The 25554-nt window shown below is 38.7% G+C and overlaps 2 protein-coding genes across 4 annotated transcripts in view; one reads left to right on the top strand and one right to left on the bottom strand.

Annotated features, from left to right (window-relative positions):
- The window catches only part of ERP27 (endoplasmic reticulum protein 27), a 25411-nt gene extending 545 nt beyond the window's left edge, over nt 1–24866 (top strand). The window contains exons 2-7 of one of the 2 annotated variants that reach the window (XM_008071210.2): nt 380–480; nt 2530–2667; nt 14101–14217; nt 21788–21913; nt 23834–24031; nt 24789–24866. In XM_008071210.2, coding sequence (XP_008069401.1) covers nt 380–480; nt 2530–2667; nt 14101–14217; nt 21788–21913; nt 23834–24031; nt 24789–24836 — 728 coding nt within the window. In that variant the 3' untranslated portion in view covers nt 24837–24866. Of the gene's footprint in view, nt 1–379; nt 481–2529; nt 2668–9924; nt 9951–14096; nt 14218–21787; nt 21914–23833; nt 24032–24788 lie in introns of those variants that run through there. The other variant, XM_021719127.1, reaches the window with a different exon arrangement.
- PDE6H (phosphodiesterase 6H) overlaps nt 1–25554 on the bottom strand; it is a 172793-nt gene that overhangs the window by 43994 nt on the left and 103245 nt on the right. The window lies entirely within an intron of this gene.

Genomic DNA, 25554 nt, shown 5'->3' with positions numbered 1-25554 from the left:
CCTGAGCCCAATGTCAAGGCTGGGGTGAGCTGTGATTGTGCCACTGCACTCCATCCTGGGGCGACAGAATAAGACCCTGACAGGAAGGAAGGGAGGGAGGGAGGAAGAGAGGAAGGAAGGAAGGAAGGAAGGAAGGAAGGATGGAAGGAAGGAAGGAAGGAAGGAAGGAAGGAAGGAAGGAAGGAAGGACGGAAGAGGCAGGGAAGAAAGAAAGAAAACCTTGGAATGCTAACAGCACTCCTAGAAATTATGATCTCCTTGGCCTTAGTATGGAGAGAAAATATATAAATACCCTCATTATTTAGTACTGCTTCTCCCCTCAGTTCTCTGACATCTTCTGCCTCTCTCTCTTTCTCTCTCTCTCTCTCTCTCTGACTAGATGGTCCTGGTGCTGTCCAGGAACCCTTGCAGCTCACAGATGTTCCAGCTGCCATGGAATTCATCGCTGCTGCTGAGGTGGCTGTTATTGGTTTCTTCCAGGTTAGTCAATATACCCTATTTGCTATTCTCTCAAAAGCCAGAAATGTTCTATCTCAAGGAAGCCACAATAGTCACCTGCTGGTCAGGTGACACTGCACTAGAAACGGAGACAGAGTCTGCTTTCAGCTTGTCAGTTGAGACCTCTTAATTTTCTTTTCTTTTTTCTTTTTTTTTTTGTCAGAGTCTCACTCTGTTGCCCAGGTTGGAGTGCAGTGGCACGCTCACAGCCACTGCAGCCTCGATCCACTGGACTCAGGTGATCCTTCTGCCTCAACCTTCCAATTAGCTGGAACTACAGACATGTGCCACTGTGCCTGGTTAATTTTTTGATTTATTGTAGAGATGAGGTCTCACCAAGTTGCCCAGGCTGGTCTCAAACCCCTGGACTCAGGCAATCCCCTCGCGCCTAGCCAGACCTCTTAATTTCAAGATATTCCCAGTCTCTGAATTATGTCTTTCTTATACTTGTTTCAAGAATTCTGACTCTGATGACTGGATGTCCTCATCTATGGATGCTCTGAAGCTTAAGTCAGTATCTGTGGGAAAAACACCTTTATCAAACCCTACCATTGCCCTAAATGCCCTTAGTCTATACTCCTATAGCACCCTATGAATAAGCAGGGGCCAGAGTAGACCCAACTTTCATCATCCAACAACATTTTTCTTGGTGTGCAGAAGCCTCTGGGCATTTGTCAGTAATTACCTCTGTTTAAAGCCTTTCCCCAAATATGCAGGCTCTCATTTTTCTTTTTCTTTGCCTTCTCTGAAATGTTGGGACAAGATGGTATTTTGTATATTGAAGGTGTTACTCTCCTCTTCCAGATTGGCTGCCTGTCTAAAAAAAGGCAGTCATAAATGAGAGGGCATCATTCCAGCATTTTCATCTTTTTCTGGTGGTAGCACCTGGCAGTTCTCCCAGCTGATCAAGCCCCTACTCTCTCACGGCCAACCTTCTTGTCGGTTTCCATTCACTAATTCCAACTCACAGTTACCCTGTCGATTCTGTGTACACAGCTGGAAATAGCTGCAATGAGATACAAGTGGAGGAAGAAGACAAGGGAGTACATTTTTCAGTGATGAGAAACCTGAGCTGCAGACAAAAACAGCCACCCTCAGAAAGACAGGAAGGGGCAAAAGAGCGGGACGGGAGGAGTGTGCAGTGACTTAGCCAGCAGATGCCATCATTTGATCCTTGAACAATTCCACTTGAAAGAGCAGAATAAGAGAAGAAACCTCAATTAATAATCATTCATAGCTTCTAATGAACATCACACACCCTTTCAGAAGAGCAAGGTACCAACTCCCTCAGCTTGAACCCAGATGCGTCAAGCAGAGAGAGTTGGTACCTTGCTCTTCTTTTCTCCCTGCACATCTCCTCCTTCAGCCCAGGGAGATTCAGGAAAAAATGTGTTTGTTCCTGTTAATTTGCCTGCAGCTGCTGTGGAGAAAGGTCCTGTAACAGTAGGGAAAATGATGGATGACCTGGAATCCTCGCTCAGAAGTGACTTCTCTGCTCCCTCCTGCAGGCCTGGGTTGCACAGTTAAATGCCGGAACAGCAGCTTCGTGTGCAAAGCTCAGGAGTGGGACTGTTCTTCCACATCCTACACAAACCTTTCTTAATAAAACTTCTAAGCTTCTATTTTAATTTATTTTATTCTTTTTCTCTTTTGGGGGCCCCTTCGAAAGTATCTATTTCTTATTTTTGCATTTTTTTTCTTTCCTCCACAAACTGTTTCCCAGTTACTCCTCAGGTGTATCAGAAATAACTCAGCCCAGCTCTGCAGACTTTTATGATTTTGAGGCCCCTCTCAGATACTAGTAAACCTCAAGCTCTGTGACAAGCCCTGACAGGAGTCTCAGGCTTAGCTACAGTTTTGATGGATACCTATTAAAACACATAACCTAAAAAATTCAAGAATGCCACTGCAAAGGTAGCCTGCATTCTTAATGGTAAATAATGTTTCACTGAGTGAGCATATTTCTCTTTTATATCCTGTGCCTCTCCCCTCCAAAATAACCTCTGTGGGTTTTTTATCTCTTGTTTTTAGGATTTAGAAATACCAGTAGTTTCTGTATTCCATAGCATCGTGCAAAAATTCCAAGACGTGTCATTTGGAATCAGCACTGATCCTGAGGTTTTGACCCACTATAACATCACTGGGAACACCATTTCCCTCTTTCGTCTGGTAAGTTGGATGGGCAGCTCGAGCCTTCTCCCAGATTTTCATTAAGTTTTGAACTAATAAACTGGTGAGACTGGAAAGGACTTTATGTCTTTGACACTAACGGTGGTGCCAAACTCAAGGACATTGTTGACAATGATGTTGATGACTCAACTCAAGCTTCCCAAACAGGTGCTGTAATGAAATGGAAAGAAAACTAGACTAAGAGCCAGGAAACGGAATTTGTGGTACTGCTTTGTCCCTTACCAGCCATATGACTTTGGACACGTCATTCAACATTTTTTAGCTTCAATTATTTCATTTATAAAATAAAAGAGCTACATTGCATTACCTCTAAGGTCATTCTGAGTTCTAAATTTTTATATTTTTATATCATTAGGAGATATAAAAGTTTGTTAAACATCTCCTATGTTTCTTTTGTAAGATACTGATAGTACAGGCAGTCATAAATTAGAGTGTATCATTCCAGAATTTTCATCTTTCTCTGGTGGTAGCTCCTGGCAGTTCTCCCAGCTGATCAAGCCCCTACTCTCATATTAAATATAATCTCCACTCTCATAGATCTTAAAGTATGGGAGAGATTGTAAGCATAATATTCAAGTATGTATAATACAAGGAGCATCACTATGAGCAAGGTGTTATAAAGGTTCAAAGGATAAAAGTTGTATAGAAATTCTGGGAAAAAAAATAAAGATGACAACAGAACTGGGACTTAAAGGACAGATAAAATGTGAACAGTGTAAAAGAGAATTAATGGCCAAGGGGAGAACAATGTAATCAGGAAACAATGAACAGGTCAATCTTACTCAGTACTGGGGTTCCTTTTGAGGAGGAATTAAAATAAGATAAAGAACATTGATTGGAACCATATTATGGAGAAATTAGAATACCAGTTTAATGAGCTTGTACTTTATTTGGCTGTCACTAGAAAGTTCTTAAAGTCTTTAAATCAGGGGAGCAACATGAATAGTATTGTGTTTTAACAAGATAATTTTCAAAATGAAGAGTAATATGGATTGTTAGGCAAAAAGACAAGAGAAGAGAAAACTTTTGCTAGGCTGATAAAATAGACTGTGTGAGATTATTAATGGTCTATAGTAGAGAGGTAGTAATAGAAACTAAAGAGGAAGATCTTGCAATGATTAGATATCCAAATTATGGAAAGGAGGTGAAGTTTAAAGCCAGGATGTCTAGGAATAGGAATAGTGAGGGCACTTGCAGAAATAGAGATTTCTTTCTTTTTTTTTGAGTTGGAGTCTCACTCTGTTGCCCAGGCTGGAGTGCAGTGGAACACTCACAGCCACCCCAGCGTTGACCTGCTGGGCTCAGACAACCCTTCCACCGCAGCCTACCAAGTAGCTGGAACTGCAGGCACGTGCTACCATGCCCGGTTAATTTTTCAATTTATTGTAGAGATGAGGTCTCACCAAGTTGCCCAGGCTGTTCTCAAACCCATGGGCTCAGGCAATCCCCTCAACTCGGCCTTCTAGAGAGCTGGGATTATAGGCTTGAGCCACTGTACCCAGCCAGAAATAGGGATTTCTAATGCTTTTGCCGGTTACTGGGTTTTACTTGTTGATGGAATGTGAAGGTAAAGATGTTAAGAGTCACAGGAAATGAGAAATTAGGGGGAAAAGACAAGGTTTTCAAGCCTTCTAGACTGAATGTCCTACTCCTGCTAGCTGCCCTCCTTTCTTTCACTTTTCACTCAAACGTCTTTTATGTTTATTTTATACCATGTCTCCAACTTGCTATAAGCTGGACACTGCTATCTAGTTTATGTCCCATCACTCCATTAAAACTACATCTATCTAGGCCAGCATTGTTTCTATATTGCCATACCCAATGATCACTTTTTAGGTCTTATTTTACCCAACATTTCTGCCATATTTGACATTGTTGACTGCTCCTTTGTCTTTAACATTTCCTCTTTCCTTCAATTCTAAAAGCCTATTTCTCCTGATCCTCCTCTTGCAAAAGTCTCTTTAAGATCTTCTCTTCCTGTATCAACACTACTGCCTGATTTAACACTCTTCCTAATCTGGGTTTAAAATTCATGCTCTGTGAAGACAGAGACTGTTCTGTTCATTACCGAATCCACAGAGCCTAGAACAATGCCTGCCATGTAGTAGGTGCTCATTAAATATTTGTTGAGAATGCATATATGAAAGAAACAATGAGGGAATGAGTATTTCTACTTAAGCAATATACTAGTAATTCTTTCACACATTTGACTGTCATATGCTTGTTGAGCATTTGGAATATTTTACCTCTAGCCTGGACCTCTTTCATGATCCAGATGCTTGCTGGATATATATCCTGGATATAACCATTTTTATACCCTTATAATCACTATATTTTTAACATGTTCAAAAAAGAATTTATGTATTGTTTGTGCCTGCTAAGTCACTTTCCTCCATTCTAAAACACTATTTTGTTAAATGGCTATGTTCATTCAGTCTTTAATTTTTTGCCAGTTGTACCTACTTTCTTGAATCTATATTATCTTCCACTCTCTTTTCTCCATTTCTCATTTTGGCTCCTCACATACCTGGCATAAGCAATTTCAATAGCTTTTTAACTAATCTCCTTTTACTACTTTATGTCCAATGTCTACACTGGTATCACAATGATGTATTTAAGATATAAATTTGATTATGGTACTCCACTCTTTAAAACTCATCAATTTTCCCATTTCTTACAAAATCAAAAACAAGATATTTAATAGTACAAATATGAGATTTTATGACTTGGCCACTACCTGCTTCTCTAGTCCTTTTTCAAGCAAGTTTCCTCCTGGGTTTTTACCTTCTCAAAAGCCATTATGATCATCAAGTTCCACAATTTCACCCAGACTATTCCTTCCGTCTAGAATTTTACCACCTGCTTTCATCTAACCTTACCCAGCTACCTCCTCTTCCCACTCTAATGAATCAGTTAAGGAACTCTGTCCTTCAGAAAGTCTCTCTGGAATCCCCAAGTTAACTGAAATATTCCTCTATATTTTCATTTACCATTTTATTGTTCATATCATATATTTATACATCTGTCTATCTCATCTATTACCCCATTAGACCACAAACTATTCAAGGTTGGAAACCATGACTTATCCATCTCTGTATTCTAAAAGTCTGTAATATCTCTCTGGCACCTTGAAGGCATTCAGAAAGTGTTAGGAGGAACTGAACTCACCTCCAAAGTATGTCTAAGGGTGCATGAGTACTTTTTAGCAATCCCTTCCCCATCTGCATAGTAGTTGCTGGTTTGCATTTTCACCATTATAAAATAAGATTAAATCAAGCTTTTCTGTGAAGAACTTTGGTAGGAAAAATATGGAGGACTATGCAAATGCTTTCCATGTTGCCATCGAACCACTGGTAGAAATCCTTCAGTACAAAAATTCTAATCAGCTATGCCTCCACAAAAACTTCTTTCCAAATTTTTTTGTTTCTAGATCTTATAAAGTCCTAATTTAAAAGTATTTGGGCCTGGCTTGGTGGCTCAGCCTGTAATCCCAATACTTTAAGAGGCCGAGGTGAGTGGATTGCCTAAGCCCGCAGGTTCAAGACCAGCCCAGGCACCTTGGCAAGACCTCGTCTCTACAATAAAATAAAAAAATTAGCCGGGTGTGGTAGCACACACCTGTAGTTCCCGCTACTTAAAAGGTTGAGGCAGAAGGATCGCTGGAGCCCAACCGGTCGATGCTGAAGTGGCTGTGAGTGTGCCACTGCACTCCAGCCTGGGCAACAGAGTAAAACTACAATTCACACATACACACAAAATTTTTAATTAAAAAAAAGTATTTGTACTACAAAGGTACACACGTAGAGAAGAAAATAAGTGTTGCTGTTTCCAGCATTTCTACAAACTTGACAACCTCTGGGAGCACTAGCCTTCCTTACAATGTATTCTTTATAAAATCTTTTTGGTGACTTCTCAGGGTTTTTCACTCTTCTTTAGCATCTGTTTTTTGTTTACCACTAGTGACAGACCTACTCTGAATGAACTCTTGGGACCTCTATGGACAAGATGATTTATGTGCCATGCCAAAAAACAAACACATTGGTTCCTGCCCTATTTCACTGGTAGTTTTGAAAGAGGCTCAACTTGTGTCATGCCAGCTTTTAGATAAACATTTTTTTCTTGGCTTACACTTTCAAAAGTTTAGTACATATTTTAATAGAACTATTTTTCAGGAGTTTGGAATAACTTATTTTTGATGGGGAAGAGAACATAAACCATGACTATCCTATTTTACATCGGGAAATGTAAACCTATTGCAAATTTTCTGCTACCTTCTTTCTCCTTAAGTCCATAGTTTGCTCTGTTTTTTGTTTGTTTGTTTGTTTGTTTGCTTTGTTGTTTAGAGTTTAATTTATAATAGGAATGACTACAATGTTCTACCATTTAATTCTCACAAGAATCTGATGAAATTATTATTATTATGCTTGCATTTTCAATTAGAAAATTAAAGTTCCATGAGATCAGTTCAGTTGCTCAAAGTTTCACAGCTATGAAGTAACAGACATCTGATTCTTACCCAGCATTGGTGACCCAAATCATATCCTTTTTAGTATACTATAGTGACTTTCTAAAGCACTTAATTCTTAAAGCAAAACAAAACAAAACAAAAAAAACCTTGATTTTACACTAGATTCTATCTACTCTAAAGCTCCTACTTCTAAATCTGCTATTTTTCTTTTAACCATCTTCTCCTAACCTATTCCTCTCTCTCCCTGCCACTATTTAATCAAAACCCAAGATTATTTCTCAATATTTAATCTAGGCATTATATATTCTGGCAAAGACATTTTAGAATTTAGACTTACAGAATTTTAAGAACATATTTAGACATAAGCTGAAATAATGATTAAGTGAAAAAATGAGTTGATATTCCTCAATGCTTGAAATGTTGGAGCAATAAAAGGCTAGCAAATGTTGTATTTATGCAACACATCATCCTCCAGAAATAGTGCAGGCTGACTATATAACTGTGATCTGTAAGAATGTAAGTAAAATTCATGAACAACAATAAGTTGCATATGGCAACCTGGCTGTTTGAATGCACAGCCTGTCTTTTTTGAGTGTGGCTCTCCACATCCTCCAATAGGACTCTCATTGTTGCCCTAATAGGGGTGTAATTCCCAGGTCAAATAAACCACAAGCCTGTCCTAAAATGGATTTGAGACATTATTTGAATGTTTACCCTGCTTTCGATTTTCTCAGTCACTTATATTTTGGGAAATATAATTAACCTAACTTTGACCTAACAGAATAGTAATGAAAACATAGTACAGTCATTCTTTATTCCTTTTGCAGTTATTTATTGGGTGCCTAAGAAAAGCATCTTGCCAAAAAAAAAATAATCAGAAGAAATTAGTGCATAAGAATAAACTAAGAAATACAAGAAGGAAGATATATCAAGTTATTAATAGTTTTTTCTAAAGTATACTAGAATAATAATAATAATAATTATTATTATTATTATCATCATCATTTTTTAGAGCTTCCCTTGCTAGGTAAGTGTTGTAGGAACTCATTGACATCAGTGTACCAGAATTGTTGAAAGAGACTGTGTTCAGCTTCAGTGAATTTTGTGTGGCAAACAGATGACTGGTTCTTCCACCATGACAACACAGCTGCCTACATCACACTGAGTGTTCAGCAGTTTTGGACCCAAGACGGCATGACCCCTATGCCCCACCCTCCCTATTCACCCAATCTCACCCTGAGTGACTTTTTTTGCTTCCCCGGATGAAGAAAGTCCTCAAAAGGAAACATTTTGCCAATGTGGAAGAGGTAAAACAAAAAAAGGCAGCAGCACTAAAGGGCATCAAAATTGACGAGTTCCAAAACAGTTTCGAGGAGTGGAAAAAGCATCTCAATAGGTGTGTTGCATCAAACGGAGAGTACTTTGAAGGTGACTGAAGTTTAAACATGTAAGAATAAACACACACTTTTTTAATACATAAACTCTGGGTTTCTGGCGGTCCCCCCTCGTGTTTACCAAATATATGATAAGCTAAAAGCTTACAAAAACAAACTCAGGAACATGAGGGCATTTGTTTAATAAATGATTTGTCGGTGTCACACAACTATTTTGTACTATAACTATTAATAGATTTTGTGAAAACTAGATTGTTAGGGAAATTCATAGAAAATCAAAGGAATAATTGCTGAAATATTAATGATATAGTGCAAAAAATAATAATAATTCACTTCAGATACTCTAGAGCAGAGGTCCCCAACCCTGGGGACAAAGACCAGTGGGAACCAAGCTGTACAGCAGAAGGCAAGCAGTGGGCGAGTGAGTAAAGCTTCATCTGTATCTTTGACAGTGGCTTCCCGCCTTTTGCATTACCAGCGGAGCTCCAGCTTCTGTCAGATCTGCTGCGGCATTAGATTCTCATAGGAGCAGGAACCCTGTTATGAACTGCACATATATAGTTCGCGCGCTTCTTATGAGAATCTAATGCCTGATGATTCACTCCTCACCATCATCCGTGGAAAAATTGTCTTTCTGGAAACCGGTTCCTGATGCCAAAAAGGTTGGGGACCACTGCTCTAGAGAAACCTCAAAAATTATCTTTTAAGGTGGCAACCATTTTTAGTTTACTATTTCTGTTTATCTTCTGGTGCCTCTTTTCTAGCAGAGAAAAATAATATGATATCTTAAGTAAAATTCTTTCTCCAAACTGGAAAAAGATATTGTAAAAAGCTTTCTCAACTCTTAGTTCCAGAGTTGGATTTTCTTTCCAGTGCATTATACAAATAATTCCTTTTACAGACAGGAGATTTCCGGTTCAAATGTTGCTTCCAGGAACTCCACACACTAATGTTCCAGAGTTTATTAGTTTAAAAAATAATGAAATAATCAGGCATGTTTTGTTAAAAGAAGCACAACAAATCGGATAGACTGCAGGAGGGTGGTTTTTATTAAGGTTCTTTAGCTTCTTAAAGAATGTTATCGCCACCTAACATCCTCTGCCTCCAATATACTGCATTCCTTAAGTCCAGAAACACCTGGAGTAGCTGGCGTTTCCTGTTCTCCCTGTTCTGGGAAATACAAGGGCCTGCCTGGAAAAGAATGCAGAGGGAGGGATTTTCTGGCCCAGACATAGCAATGTCAGCTGAGGTACAGGCGCCAAGCCTAGGAGTTCCTAGAAAAATAGTCAGAAAGCATTTAGACATATCAAATATTAAAAGGGCCCTGATCATGATTATAATAATGATGATTTTGGTACTTGCAAAGCCATAAGTATGAAGGGGACATGCCAGCTGGCAATCAGGCTTTTAACAACAGCAAAGATCTGGAAGAGCCACAAATACCAAATTTTTGTGTGCTCATTTTATTTCTCTACTCATTCTTACTGATTTGGACAGGGGAAGGGAAGTCGTGGAAGGGTGGGTAAAGACTCCACCTAGGAATTTTTCTCTTGCTTCTATATTTTTTTCCCAAGGTATCTGTTCAAAATTTTGTGAGTTTTAAAACAATTGTATATACAAAGGAAACTTACATTTTCATCCTGGGGTTCTGATTTTTTTTTTTTTCAAAATTCTTTTTTAGAAATACAAATATTTTCTGTACCTCAATATTTGTTTATTTCATTAATTTAAATAGTGTAAAGCAGTCCTAAAATAAAGAGTGCTTAAATTACCATCTAAGTGAATGCCCACACTCTGTGCCTTGGTGCATATATCAGGCACTCAAAAAAAATAATTATTAAGCAAAGGGGTTGTAAGGTAATGACTAGATACATCCAGAATTAATAAAAGTTAACCCTAAGGGATGCATAGAGCTTCTCTGAGTTTCATATTCCTTTGAACTAGCCCAGTGGGAGACCCCCTTAAACAAAAGAAGTGAAAAAATAGATAATGGGAATAACAATAGTGAGGGATCTAGGATTCTTACTGTTTGGTGACTTTAGTTTTCCTCGCCTGAATTCTCTTAAATTCTACATTAAAATGAGATTTACCTCTGATTTTGCCAGATAGACTGAGAGAAAGTATCTTGGGAATGAAAGGTGGTTTTGATCCAAGCCAAGATTGGATTGAGTAGGACTTACATGAAATAACACATGAAGGGGAAAGGGTTAAAGAGATATCCAAAGGTTGGTGGCCCAAAGATCTTAAAAGTGATCCAAACAATCTGAAGAAATAGACAGAATTGTTTATTAATGATTGTATATAATGATTATATTTGTAGATATAGTTGCTGTGGAGTATGAAAGCATTATCTTGTGTCTTTTGGGACTTGAGTGGATTGGGAGAGGGGAATGGGAAACTGAAATGCAATGATTGTAAAAATGAAGTGCTATCTTTTACTATTTGTTGCAATTGTAATAGCCATTCTAATTGGGGTGAGATGATATCTTATTGTGGTTTTTCAGTTTTAATAGGAAACCAATGGATCCAGCAATTCCTGATCCATGTGCTCCTTTTCTTCCCAGAAGGAGCCCCATCACGAATTAAAAGCCATTCCATGTTTTAATGTTTCCAAAATATTATCTTCTATCATTTGACTAGTTTTAAATTTTTATGTAAGTGGCAAAAAAAAAAACCCATTAAAATTTATATAATTTCCCCTTAGAAGGCTATAAATGCATTTATAAATTTTATATGCAGTACTTTTTATTATTATTCGGTGCAAAATGTTTTATGATTTCTGTTATCTCTTCTCTAATCTATTAGCTTAGTTTATTTCTTAATTTTAAAATGTAAGGTTTTAACCGGGCTCAGTGGCTCAGCCTGTAATTCCGTGCTTTGGGAGGCTGAGGTGAGTGGATTGCCTGAGCCCGCGAGTTTGAGACTCGCCTGGGCAACTTGGCGAGCCCTCATCTCTACAATAAATAAAAAATTAGCCAGGCGTAGTAGCGCACGCCTGTTGTTCCAGCTACATGGAAGGCTGAGACAGAAGGATCACTGGAGCGGCCACTGCACTCCAGTGTGGATGACAGAGTGAGACTCCAACTCTAAATAAATAAAATGTAAGATTTTTTCTGGTTTTATTCTTATTGATTTCTGGCTTAATTTCTGTATTTTATTTGTATCATTTTTGTCATTAAAATTATGTATTACAGTTTTTAAATATCACTCGGTTAATTTTATAGCTCAAATTTTCTATATTCTTATTGTTTACCAACATATTTTATTGAAAAGACTAGTAAAATCTTCACCTATAATGTGGTTGTAACTATTCTTTTCTTGCAATTTTGTCAGTTTGTGCTTATATATTCTCAGGACATGTAGTCAATAAATGTAAATTTAGAATGGTTAAATCTTCCTGACAAATTGAAACTATTATCATTATGAAGTGCTATTCTTTATTTCTAGGGATGCTTGTCATCTAAAAGTCTACTTTGTCTAGTATACCATCCTGTGTTTCATTTGTGTCTTATGTTTTTAAAAAATATTCCCCTTGTTTAAAAAAAAAAGCCAAAAAAGTTGTATTTTTAAATCCAGTGTGATAATCTTTTCTTTTAAATTATTTTTACATAATACAATTACTGATAAGTTTAATAGTGCATTTTCCATTGGTCCTACCTCCTTCAAATTGTATTTTCCTTCATTTCTGATCTGCTTTTGAATTGATTTGAGTACTTTGTATTCATCCTTCTTTCCTTTTATTGGTTTTAATTATTTCCTTAGAGATTATCTGAATACATTATATACCATGAATTTGTTACTTATCAGGATCATATATTAATTGGCAATTTCACTTTCTTCTTGGATAAAGCAGACATTAGAATATTCTAATACAGTTTATCTTCTTTGAATTGCATCCTCTGGCCCCACACTCAAGACTTACAAGTGATTATTGTTGTGTTTTAACTCTAAATACATTACTATAATAAATTTCAATCATATATTATTATAATATTATATATGATACAAAATATTATAAAATTGTAATATATTTTAATATTTCCTTTAATATGGATTAGATCTGTTGGGTGTCACATTGTCTGTTTGATTGCTTAATATGTATTTATTTCACTTTTATTTTTGAAGCCTGCTTTAGCTGGGTGTACAATTCTAAGTTGGCATCATTTTCTTTCAGTATTTAAAAGATATAAAGCTTTGTAGTCTGCATTTTAGTGTTTCTTTTGAGAAGTCAGCTGTGAAACTTATCGTTGTTCCTTTGAGATTACTTTGAGGGTAATCTCTCTTTTTCTCTGTCTTCTTAAAAAATTTTTCCTTTTGTTGAATTTTAGATATACTGTGGCATGGTTAAGGGTGGATTAAACATACTATATGTGTATATATTTACATATGGGTAGGTGGATGTGTGTGTGTGTGTGTGTGTGTGTGCGCGCGCGCGCATGTGGGTATATATGATCACCCAATCCAATTGCAGGGACTGAGATGATTTGCATCTGTGCTACAGCCCTTTTGTGTGTTTATATACTATGATTCATCCCTGTATTTAGGTACAGCTCCTTTGGATCCAAAGGGAGTACAAAAGGTGTTGTACTAGATAAATGAACAAACTATAACTAAATGCAATAGCATAGATGACTCAAAAATGAATTCCAAAGAAATGAGATATGCAGACAAAAAACCCATATTATTTGTTTATATTTCTGTAATATTAAAAAAGATTGAACTGTAGCATTAGAAAAAGAATTTGTTAGTAGTAAAACTACAAAGGGTAAGCATGGTCATCATAAAAATCAGCATAATGATTACTTTGGCAAAAAAAAAGGATGGATTAGAAGGAAACACAGGAAGTCTCAGGGTTCTAGCAACGTCCTATTTCTTTTCTTATGTGGTGGTTCTACGTTGTTTGCTCTGTGATAATTCACTGTGCTTTGAATTTTCTGTTTTATACTTTTCTCGATACATGTGTTTACTTTAACATTAAAAGGGTACATAGATATAACACAAATCTGACTTTGTCAATGGCTCCCTTTGCCTTCAGGTTGGAGTTTAATTGACTTGCCTTGGCTTCAAAGTCCTTCATACGTTTGTTCCTGCTTATCCCACTAACTTTGTCTCCCTGTCACCCTCACGTCACATCTTCTACTATAGTCACAATGAACTAACAGTAGCTTCCAGAACATGGTCTCCCACATCTTTTGCCTTTTGCAAACACTATTCTCTATTAAAAGCCCCCTCCTCAGTCCCATTTATTTGATCAAGCTTCCACCACTTTTGGGGAGTAACCTCTTCCTGAACGTTATTTAGTTCTTCCTTAGGCAACATGAGGGGCTGTGATTCTCCCATCATGACATCTGCCACACTATGTGAGGCATTTTTCCTCACTTCTCTGTATCCTACAGGACAATATGTTCCTCTAGGGCAGGGAACGTTACTTATTTATCTTTCTGTCATTAGAGCTTTACTCAGTGCCTGTCACATGGTGATCTGAAAACATTTATCATTGAGTGAAAAAAAGACAACAGTGACAATGTTATCCTTTTTTGTGTTACCCAGGTAGATAATGAACAACTGAATTTAGATGACGAAGACATTGAAAACATTGATGTCACCAAATTAAGCCGTTTCGTTGAAATCAACAGTCTCCACTTGGTGACAGAGTACAATTCTGTGGTAAGTCCCTGAGTCAAGGAGGTCACTTGTCTTCATAGCAGAGATCCTTTCCTTCCAAAGTTCTGTTCTTTGACCAATAATGATAGTAACCATTCCATTAATTGAACATCTAGTCTGTTGCCTGTGTTACAACTTTACTACTATCCTTTAAGACTGATGGACTTTTCCCTATTAAACAAAGAAGCAGAGTCAGGAAAGTTAAATGACCTATCACATACTAGTAAGAAAGAGAGCCAGAATGCAAAGCTAAGGTGACTGATTCAAAAACTTTTGAGTTTTGCTGCCTGTGAGTGATCAGTGAAGACAAATCTGACCCCAGCAGCACTCTAAGCCGCGCTTCTCAAGCTGGATTGCATTCACTACTTAAGGTACATTTTCTTTCTCTCAAGCATCATCAGTAACCGAGGGTTTTGTAAAATCAAATAGAAGTAAATTACTATTCAAATAACATTTAAAAAAAATAAAGTTGCTTATCACATATTTGAATGTCATAGCAATGTAAAATTTTTATAAATGTCTTTAAACACCTATTTTTATTTCCTGTACATACCTCCTTATAGACCGGTAACACACATTTTCTACTCTGGCACCACCTACAGATCATGCTTTGACTATCATGTGCCTAAACACTCTGTGCCTCAGTCTTGGCTCCAGGCGTGTCTTCCTCTGGTATTTCATGCTGCATGCAATCTGGTGTAAAGGTGGCGAAGCACCTGTCCTGATCACTTTCTGGCCTTCTAACACTCTACAGTTTATAGAGGTATCTTATATGCTCTGCCCTTTATCCTGCCTGACATAGATCATAAGATGATGGAGTATTAATTTCTAGTTATCTATACCAGCTCAGAAATGCTATGCATTCTCCAATACCAGTATTTGACATGCATATTATGACTTTTTAGAACTTAGAAAGCCCTTTCACATTCATGTTTCTCATTTAATCCTGACTTTGACTTTCTTTGAGGTAGAAGGTAGGAAATTATCATGTCCATTTTATAAAGGAGAGCATCCAAGATCCAAGTGACAATATTCAAGGTCACATAATGAGTAAACAGAAAAAGAATAATTTAAGGCAGAAAATGTAACTGATGCATTAGCTTATATTGTCTATTTTCATTTTACAGTAGAGGAAATGAGAGTTCAGAAAGTTACTTCTTCAAAGCTCTATGGCTAGTAATTTGAGCTTCAGAGATAGCCTATGCACTTGACCATGCTTTGTTCATGACTGGGCTGTGTAACTGAGTCCTGTGTTTTTCTATTGCTTTACAACACCTCCAACAGAAAATATCTCTCTTCCTGTTGATTAAATTCCTGTCCACTTCTCACATCATCTTTGTTTCTGACAAGGTGGTGACTCCATTTCTACAGCTGATAAGATTTCAAACACATATATCCCTGGGGTGTTAGCAATATTAAAGAAGGCATTCTTCTCCGACACTGTCATCATTCTGGTCATTGTGTCTACAGAGTTTCCAGGACATATGGGACCAGACAAGATGATCCTGTGGTCCCTGGGCTATGACCCTGGTGTCCTGATGTTCTTCAGGCTAAGACAGGAGCAAGGACTGGCCTTTCTGTGTTCTTATGCCTGGTCCACTTCTCATCTTACAGAATAATGACAAATTTTTTAAGTTTCACATTACTGGTGAAGGCAGATCGCACCAAGAGAAAGCTAGTGGGAATTTATTTAGAGAAGCAAGTTCAAATTTTACTGTTACTTTTTTATTTCCCAGAAGTAATATTTTTCTTTTTTGGAAAGGTTTTCATTCTACTATAGTTATTTCTGATAGGCTGCTAGTGCAGAGGTTTGCACCAGTAGCAACAAGGCAGAAAATCACTGCCATATACTTTTAATGCACATGCTCAGTACTTGGATTCAAGGTGAAAACTCAGGCTGTGTCTGTTAGGATTAAACTAATCACTTCTGCTATGCCCAATCCCTCTGGTAAGACAACTGTACCTTCTGACTCCTTGTTTTTTATTCCTTGACTCTTCCCCCAAATTACTCTCCACTTTAGGAGGGTGGAAGTACACTCTAAATTTAAGTAGCAGAATCAAGTTAAACCAGAGTGAATTAATACGTCATCCAATCTCCCAAATGTAAAATATAAGACTTGATTTTAAACTCCAGGGATAAATCTCTAGAAAAAAAAAATCCAGAGTACCCTCCTTGACTACATATTGGCCCCCTGCAGCCAACAGAACTAGGGAATCTCTACAGATCCGTGTGTAGCTTCAGGAAGAATCCTGCCTCATTGCTCCCTTTCTCATTCTCCAGGGACTGTGTCTAGTGGTTTGTTAACCCACCATATTCTCTCTCCCTATATACACACTAGTTTACAGCTGTGTTTTCTGTATTTAGAAGGGGAAGTGAGAAGGAATGGGATTTGTTTAAAGGAGAGTTGCAGCATGATTTCAGGGCAGTGAAATGGAGAGAACCAGTGCCATAGTTTCACCCTCTCTCTCCTCTCCTCGCTTTGATCCTCTTCCCTAAGTCATTGACAACATCATGGGAAATCACCATCTGTAGTCAACTTAAAAGAGACAATGCTCTGGCCTCCTGAGGAGCTCATCTTCTTCTTGACCTGACGTAGATTGGTTCAACCAAACTTACGGTTGAATTGGTTTACATGGGATTTTGCCATCCACTGTGCATGAGGCTGTCCATCCTGATGGTCAAGAGCAGGGGTCCTCAAACTTTTAAAACAGGGAGCCAGTTCACTGCCCCTCAGATCATTGGAGGGGCGGACTATAGTTTAAAAAAAAACTATGAACAAATTCCTATGCACACTGCACATATCTTATTTTGAAGTGAAAAATCAAAACAGGAACAAATACAATATTTAAAATGAAGAACAAGTAAAGTTAAATCAACAAATTTTCCAGTATTTCAATGGGAACTATGGGCCTGCTTTTGGCTAATGAGATGGTCAATGTCCGGTTCCATATTTGTCACTGCTAGTCGTAACAAGTGATGCAAGTGTGCATCAGTTAGTCTAGATCTGGTTGGAGATTTCAGATGTTTCATTCTGGAAAAAGTCTGTTCACAGACATAAGTGCTGCCAAAGATGGTTGCCATTTTGAGTGCATGGTTCTTGAGATTAGGATATATCTCTGAGGGGAGAGATGCATAGAAATTAGGAAGGCTGCTTGACATGAATGCATCTTTCAGAGAGTCACAATTCTGCAGTTCAGCCAGTTCCATTTGGTAAATTGTATCCATATTTTCAATGTTAATAGAAAATGGGTTACGGAAAAGCTGTATGTCCTGTTCATGGAGATGAAGTTCTTTAAATCTAAATTGGAACTCCTTTTGCAACTTTTCCAGTGAATCCCCATGTTTTGTTTGGGAATGCAACCAGTGGTTTTTCCGCTAACAGATTTTGAGTTGTGGGGAGATGGCAGAAGTTTTCCTCCTTCACTTGTTTGATGAGGAGGCCTAATTTTATTTCAAATGCTTTCACATGTGATTGCATATCACAGATGAGTTTCCCCTTTCCTTGAAGTTATACATTGAAACTGTTGAGTAGCTCTGTTACATCTGTCAGAAGGCAAGGTGCCATTTCCATTCTGCATCATTGAGCTCTGGTACTTCTTTGTTTTTTGAAAGCAGAAAAGCTGTCATCTGCCGGGCTCGGTGGCTTAGCCTGTAATCCTGCGCCTCTGGGAGGCTGAGGTGAGTGGATTGCCTGTGCCTACGGGTTCGAGACCCGCCTAGGCAGCGAGACCTCATCTCTACAATAAATAAAAAAAATCAGCCGGGCGTGGTAGCGCATGCCTGTAATTCCGGCTACTTTTGGAAGGCTGAGGTGGAAGGATTGCCGGAGCCCAGCAGGTTGAGGCTGCAGTGGCCGGGGAGCGGCCACTGCACTCCAGTCTGGGCGACTGAGTGAGACTCCAACTCAAAAAAAAAAGAAAAGAAAAGCTGTAATCTGTGGAAGTAAGTCATAGAAATGTTTCAAAACTCTCCCTCGACTCAGCCAACAGACTTCTGTGTGGTACAGAACATCTTCATAGGCAACATTTAGCTCAGACAGAAATTCCTAAAATTGTCTGTGGTTTAGTGCATTAGCTCTAATGAAGTTAACATAAGATACCACAATTTTCATAACAGAGTCCCACTTCAGTGATTTACTACACAGTGCTTGTTGGTGGATGAGGCAGTGTATGGCTATTGGATGAGAATAGTTATGTTTGCCCCTCTCTTGGTTAATGCGAGCAATTACTCCTTTCTTAGACCCCACCATGCTAGGCACACCATCAGTTGTCACACTGGCTAGTTTAGCCCAGTCCAGTTCCAAACCATTCACAGTTTGGCAAACCTTTTCATAGATATCCTCTCCTGTAGTTGTTCCTTTGATGCTTTGCAGTGCAGCAAGCTCTTCTGTGACTTCGAAATAGTCATTCGTCCCACGAATAAAAATTAGACGTTGTGCAGAATCATGAACATCATTGCTTTCGTCGAGTGCCAAGGAAAAATAGGAAAGTTTTTTTGTGGATTTTTGCAAATGCTGATACAAATTGTCTCCCATTTCTTCAATGCTTCATGTAATTGTAGGTCCTGAAAGACTCACTGTACTAAATAAATCAGCCTTCTCTGGACACATCTGTTTGGCAACAGAAAGAAGGCATTCTTTAACAAATTCTCCCTCCACAAATGGTCTGCCAGTACATGCTATTAGCTTGGCAACTTGAAAACTTGCTCACAGTGATGAAATATTTAGCTGCTTCTGCTTCACAAAAGTATTTTGCTGAGTTGTCAATGTATTTTTCAGTTTTAATATTTTATCTTTTCTCACTTCTCCAACGAAACAATCATATTTGTCTTTATGTTGAGTTTGATAATGTTGACGCAAATTGTATTCTTCGAACACAGACACTATATTCTGGCATATCAAACACACAGCTCTTTCCTTATACTGCATGAAAAAGTAATCATAAGTCCACTGTTCTTTGAATATTCTACACTCCAAGTCAATTTTTCTCTTTCTTGACATCATTGATTCCTAGGGATTCCAAATTGCTATTAGTAAAATACATACATATACATATGTATGTATACACAGCACTACAAAAACAATATACCAGCAATAACTTTGCCCACACAGAGACATACAGACTGCACTGCCCATCAATGCAGTCTGATCAGTGTCCATCAATGCAGTCTGATCAGTGTCCATCAATGCAGCCTTACCAGTCCACATCATTTCAGCCTCATCAGTGCCCATGTTGGTGAAATTCCGCTTTTACCTCAGGCTCACACTGGTGCGGTGTGGGAACCGGCACGATTACAAAGCCAGTTCCTCCACCACCTTTCCAGTTCACACTACCCTGTGCAAACCGCACTGCGATCTGTGAACTCGCACAGGAATCTGATTGCATGGGTAAGAAGACCCATGCAATCCAATTCCACTGCAGGAAAAAAGAAGGCATGTATGCCTTTTTTCTACCAAATCTAATGCAAGTTCAGCCATACAAGCATATGACTGAACTCGCACTGCTCAGAGATCGCAACATTGTGAACCAGGGCTTACACATCACACAACATACAACATCATACACAACTGAATAGCAATCAGAATACAAATGCACTTACTGTCAATTAAATTGGGTTTCCTACTCCTTGGCTGTCTGCAGAGCAGGATTAAGTTCCCATGGGGCCCTAGGCTGATTACCAGTTTGGGGCCCCCATGCGATAACACTGAGCACTGACCATTTGCATTAGCACTGACCATTTGCATTAACACTGAGCACTGACCATTTGCATTAACACTGAGTACTGGCCATTTGCATTAACACTGACTGCTGACCATTTGCGATAACACTGACCACTGACAATTTGCATTAACACTGACTGCTGACCATTTGCGATAACACTGACCGCTGACAATTTGCATTAATACTGAGCGCTGACCATTTGCATTAACACTGAGCACTTACAGTTATCATTACCACTGAGCACTGACTATTTTCATTACCTCTGAGCACTGACCATTTGCATTACCTGAGCACTGACCATTTGCATTAGCACTGAGCGCTGACTATTTGCATTATCACTGTGATGCAACCCCCCCTAGAAACCACCCCCAACCAACTAACCAACTTCAAAAAAAAAAAGGCTCTCCTAACTTCAAAAAAAAGAGGCTCTCCTAACTTCAAAAAAACAAAGGCACTCCTAACTTCAAAAAAAAAAGGCTCTCCTAACTTCAAAAAAAAAGGCGCCCCCATCTGCAAAAAAAAATAGACCTCCTAACTTCAGAAAAAAAAAGGCCCCCCCCTTAACCGCAAAAAAAAAGGCCCTACTAACTGCAAAATTTAAAAAAAATAGACCTCCTAACTTCAAAAAAAATAAATCCTAACTTGTTCTTACCTTGGTCCTCAGGCAGCAGCAGGCTCTGCACAGGTAAGCTCGTGACTCGTCCATCACACCCGAGACTGAGAGGAGGAGTCAGAGACAGAGAGAAGGAGGGGAGTCGGAGAGTGGGACGCACATTCCACACATGCGCACTGCGGGACCAGACAAGTCGGCTGCTAGGCAGGACAGGCAGCGGGCAAAAACACCCGGTGGGCCGGATAAATGTCCTCGGCGGGCCGCATGTGGCCCGTGGGCCGTAGTTTGAGCACTCCTGGTCAAGAGCATGGACTCTGAAGCCAGACCGCCTGGTATGAATCCCAGTCTACCACTTATGCAACTTTGGGAGAGTTATTTAGTCGACCTGTGCCTCAACTTCCTCATTTGAAAAACAGATCTTGAAGATTAAATAGTTATTATATGTTAGGAGTTGAAAACAGTGCCTTGCACATAATAAACACTCAATAAGTATGAACTGCTAATATGTAGTCAAAGTCCACATTTTAAGGGTCTCTGAATAGTCAGGACCCTTAAAATTCAGATTCAGAAAAATTGAAAAAAGTGACTTCCATACTATGTGGTAATTAGTTTATTGCTGCATAGCAGATTGCTCTAAATCTTAGCATCTTCAAACAGAAAACATTAATTATTTCACAAAATTTCTGTGGGTCAACCAGTTTGGAGTGGCTAGGCTAGGTACTTCTGGTCTGGGGTCTCTCGTGAGGGTGCAGTTATCAGTCAGGGCTGCCGTCACTGGAAGACTTGCCTGGAGCTGGAGACTGACTTCCCAGATGGCTCACTCATATGGCAGGCAAGACAGTGCTGGTTGTTAGTAGGAGACCTTAGTTTCTCACCATGTGAATCTATTCACAGAGCTGCTTAAATGCCTTATATTGGAATTGACTTTCCTCAGAGCAAGGAATATACAAGAGAGCAAAACAGAAACCATAATGTCTTTTATGACTTAACCTTGCAAGTCACACACCATCTTTTCCACAACTCAGTTCAGCCCTACTCAGTGTGGAAAGGAAGGGTCTACACAGTTACATGAAAACAGGTGATGAGACTTACTGAGCGCTGTGTTGGAGGCTAGTTCCATGTATGTTGCTGGTGAACAGCACTCATTTATGTTTCAGGTCCTCTATTTACTGGGCTGCCACTAATGTGTTCTCTCTCTCTCTCTCTTCCACTCTCCTATAACACATTTCAACTTGCTAGACTGTGATTGGCCTATTTAACAGCATGATTCAGATACATCTTCTCCTGATGATGAACAAAGCCTCCCCAGAGTATGAAGAGAATATACACAGATACCAGAAGGCAGCCAAGCTCTTCCAGGGGAAGGTAAATTGGGATTGGGAATACCCTTTGGGAAATGTACCACCAGGACGCTAGAAAAAGGAAAATAGAACCAGGAAGCAGAGATAAATAAGGAAACAAGTATGGTTAAGAGATATTGAGGACATAATTACCCACATTACGTGAAATTAAAGATGTTGGGCTAGGCGTAATGGTTAATGCCTGTAATCCCAGGAAGCTGAGTGGGGATGATTGCTTGAGCCCAGGAGTTCAAGACTAACTTGAGCAACATAGCAAGACCCTATCTCTATCAAAAAAAAACATAGCAAGACCCTATCTCTATGTATTTTGTAATATTAAAGGCCTGTATAGTCATATCATCCTGTAGTGATTAAATCTTTTTTTTCCTGCATTGATTGGTGGGGAGAAAATAGAGACACAAAGATACCAAAAATAAAATCACCTATAAGTCATAATTTGTGAATTCTTTGAATAATTTATCAGAGTTTTAGCCCTGGAAACTTATTTCTCATACAAAATACCTATCAATTACCTAGTGCCTACTAGCTGTCCAGTGAATATTTCTTCATCTCCCCTTCTTTGTGAAGTTCTGCTTGATATCACTGAGATAGTAAAACTTCAATTACTTCAAGTCTACTGTGTTGAAGGTCTCCAGACCTTTCTAATGATAAGAAGCACCTGGTAATAAAATAAGCTGCCTTTCTGATGGTTGGTTCCCTAACACTGGAATTAGTCAGTGTTGCTGAATGTAGGTAGTCCTTTTATGAGAATATTATAAATATTTCTACTTTGGGTAGAAGTTTAGGTATAAGCCGGGCTCAGTGGCTCAGCCTGTAATCCCAGCGCTTTGGGAGGCTGAGGTGAGTGGATTGCCTGAGCCTGAGGGTTCGAGACCCACCTGGGCAACTTGGCGAGACCTCATCTCTACAATAAATCAAAATTATCCGGGTGTGGTAGTGCACGCCTGTAGTTCCAGCTACTCGGAAGGCTGAGGTGGAAGGATCGCCAGAGCCCAGCAAGTCGAGGCTGCGGTGGCCGGAAGCAGCCACTGCACTCTGGTCTGGGCGACAGAGCGAGACTCCAACTCAAAAAAAAACAAAAAACAATAAATTTAAAAAAAAATTAGCCAGGCGTGGTAGCGCGCGCCTGTAATTCCAGCTACTTGGAAGACTGAGGCAGAAGGATCGCCAGAACCCAGCCGGACGAGGCTGCGGTGGCCGGGAGCAGCCACTTGCACTCCAGTCTGGGCGACAGAGCAAGACTCCAACTCAAAGAAAAAAAAAACACTCAAAAAAAGAAGTTTTGGTATAATAATATAAAATAGTTACTGTTTATCAAGTACTTGCTAAAAACGGAACTAAAAATATTAAATGCATCATCTCATTTAATCTCCCTCTACTAGAGCTCATTTTGCAAATGAGAAAGCTGAGTTTCAGAGAGGCTAAGTAATCTGCCCAAAGTCACACAGTTAGCAAAGTACCAGAGACAGAATTTAAAATTTGTTCTCTGGGAAACTGCCAGGGGAGCAGGATGGGGGAGGCACACCATATCAACAAGGGTACCTGAATAATGAACATTTGTATACCCAACCTTGAATTGTGCCCCACATCTTTAAAAAAAATTTAAAAAAAAATTTAAAGGATACTTATATTTAATGAGTAAACAAATAAATAAACTTGTTCTCCTCCTTTAACCATTAGGTTATACTTTCTTTCTTAGATAATCAATAGTATCTCTTCCAATTTTATGTCCCTAAAATTAAATAAATCTGATCAAAGGGATAAAATACCCAGGCAAAACAAAATAAATTCATTTTAACTCAATTAAGATTTAAATTGTGTGGTGCAGACCACAAATTCTATTAGTGTAAACTGCAATAATTACAAGGTTTCTCTTCATCCCTAGGCCCTCAGATCTATTTCTTTTAAATTTCTCCAATTGCAGATTCTCTTTGTTGTGGTGGACAGTGGTATGAAGGAAAACGGGAAGGTGATATCTTTTTTCAAACTGAAGGAGTCTCAACTGCCAGCTTTGGCAATTTACCGGACTCTGGATGATGAGTGGGATACTCGGCCCATAGTGGAAGTTTCAGTAGAAAATGTGCAAAGCTTTTGTGATGAATTCCTAGAAGGGAAGTTACTGGTAAGTGTGAGACTACAGGTAAAGCAAGCTGAGTTTTCTTACTCTCGATGTCTCTTTTATTTCCTGTGGAAAATAAAATAGTCAGGTTCAGAGGCAGACTAGCCAAAGGTTCGTTAAATACAAAAGCACAGCCAGATAGGAGGAATGAGGTCTGCTGTTCTATAGCACTATAGGAGGACTATAATTGACAATGATGTTTTATATATTTTCAAATAGCTAGAAGAATGGATTTTGAATGTTCCCAACATGAAGAAATGATAATGTTTGAGATGATGGATATGCCAGTTAACCTGATTTGATCATTACACATTCTACATATGCACTGAAATATCACCTAGCACCCCATACATATATGTGATTATTATGTCAGTTAAAATAATAATAAAAACAGAAAAATAAATTTAAATAAAAAGAACTTTGGGGGGCTCTACTGGGTTTGATTAAGAGCAAAGGAATATGAGGATATGGTGGTAAGAGTCATGATGCTTCTTAGAATATAATAATTCGTGATAATAGAATTTAAAAAGCATTTTTGGAAAGATCTTGCATATCCAAGAAGCTGAATTTTGAGTTCCACCATTTAGTTTATGGTATTGATGAGAAATAAATCAAATTCCATATGGCAGAGTTCATGAGTTAAAATTGAGGATGGATTTAGGACTTCTGGGAATAATCAAATAGCTCCGTTTATTAATCTCAGAGCTCCAAAACAAGAGTAAACTTTAAATCTGAATATCAATGCTATGATGTTTTTCAGAGAGAAAATCATGAATCAGAAGAAAAGACACCAAAGGTGGAACTCTGATTTCTCCCTGGTATTGCATGCTACCAAGTATCTACTTTATGCTGAATATAAAAGGGGCAACTCAAACTTTAGAGACACTAAACAACAGTATCACCAGATCTACCCACCACACACACACACACACAAAGCTTCATTTTATTTCTTAAAATCTCATTTACTCTCCTTCTTCTAAATTTTCTCTACCTTCTCACTACCCACCCCGTTTCCTATCATGCATTCATACTGCATAGGCCATCTATGATACCACTAGATCAAGCTTTGAGAGAAATGCTGTGATCCTGCTATAAAGGAGAAACATTTCTAGGGAGATTATTCTGATTTGTCATTTAATATTGAGTTTGTTCACCGCACATGACTTACGCAATATTTTCTGTCCTTTTAGGGTTACCTAAGGGTTGAAACTCTACCTTCCTTTGTAAGCACATATGTTCCTCTGACTCAGGGCCAGGAACAGAAATAATCATTTTAAATACCTTTCTGAAATTGTCTTTTTGCCAGAAGCAAGAAGATGTCTCCAAGTCCCTGAACGCAGCAGAAACAGACCATGCAAAAACTCTATGCTTGTTTGGTATCCCTAATTCCCCGTGTAAATCAACAACTCACATAATAAATAAAAGGCAATAATGTTATAGGAAAAGACTGGCATCTCTTTGCAGGCCAAAACTTTTGTAAATACTCAGTTGACCAACTAAGCAGTATGTACCTCGCCCTCCAGTGC

Source organism: Carlito syrichta, unplaced genomic scaffold, assembly GCF_000164805.1.
Source record: "Carlito syrichta isolate Samal-C Ts95f unplaced genomic scaffold, Tarsius_syrichta-2.0.1 Scaffold314172, whole genome shotgun sequence".
NCBI classification, from domain to species: Eukaryota; Metazoa; Chordata; class Mammalia; order Primates; family Tarsiidae; genus Carlito; species Carlito syrichta.
This window is presented reverse-complemented; position numbering and strand designations above follow the sequence as displayed.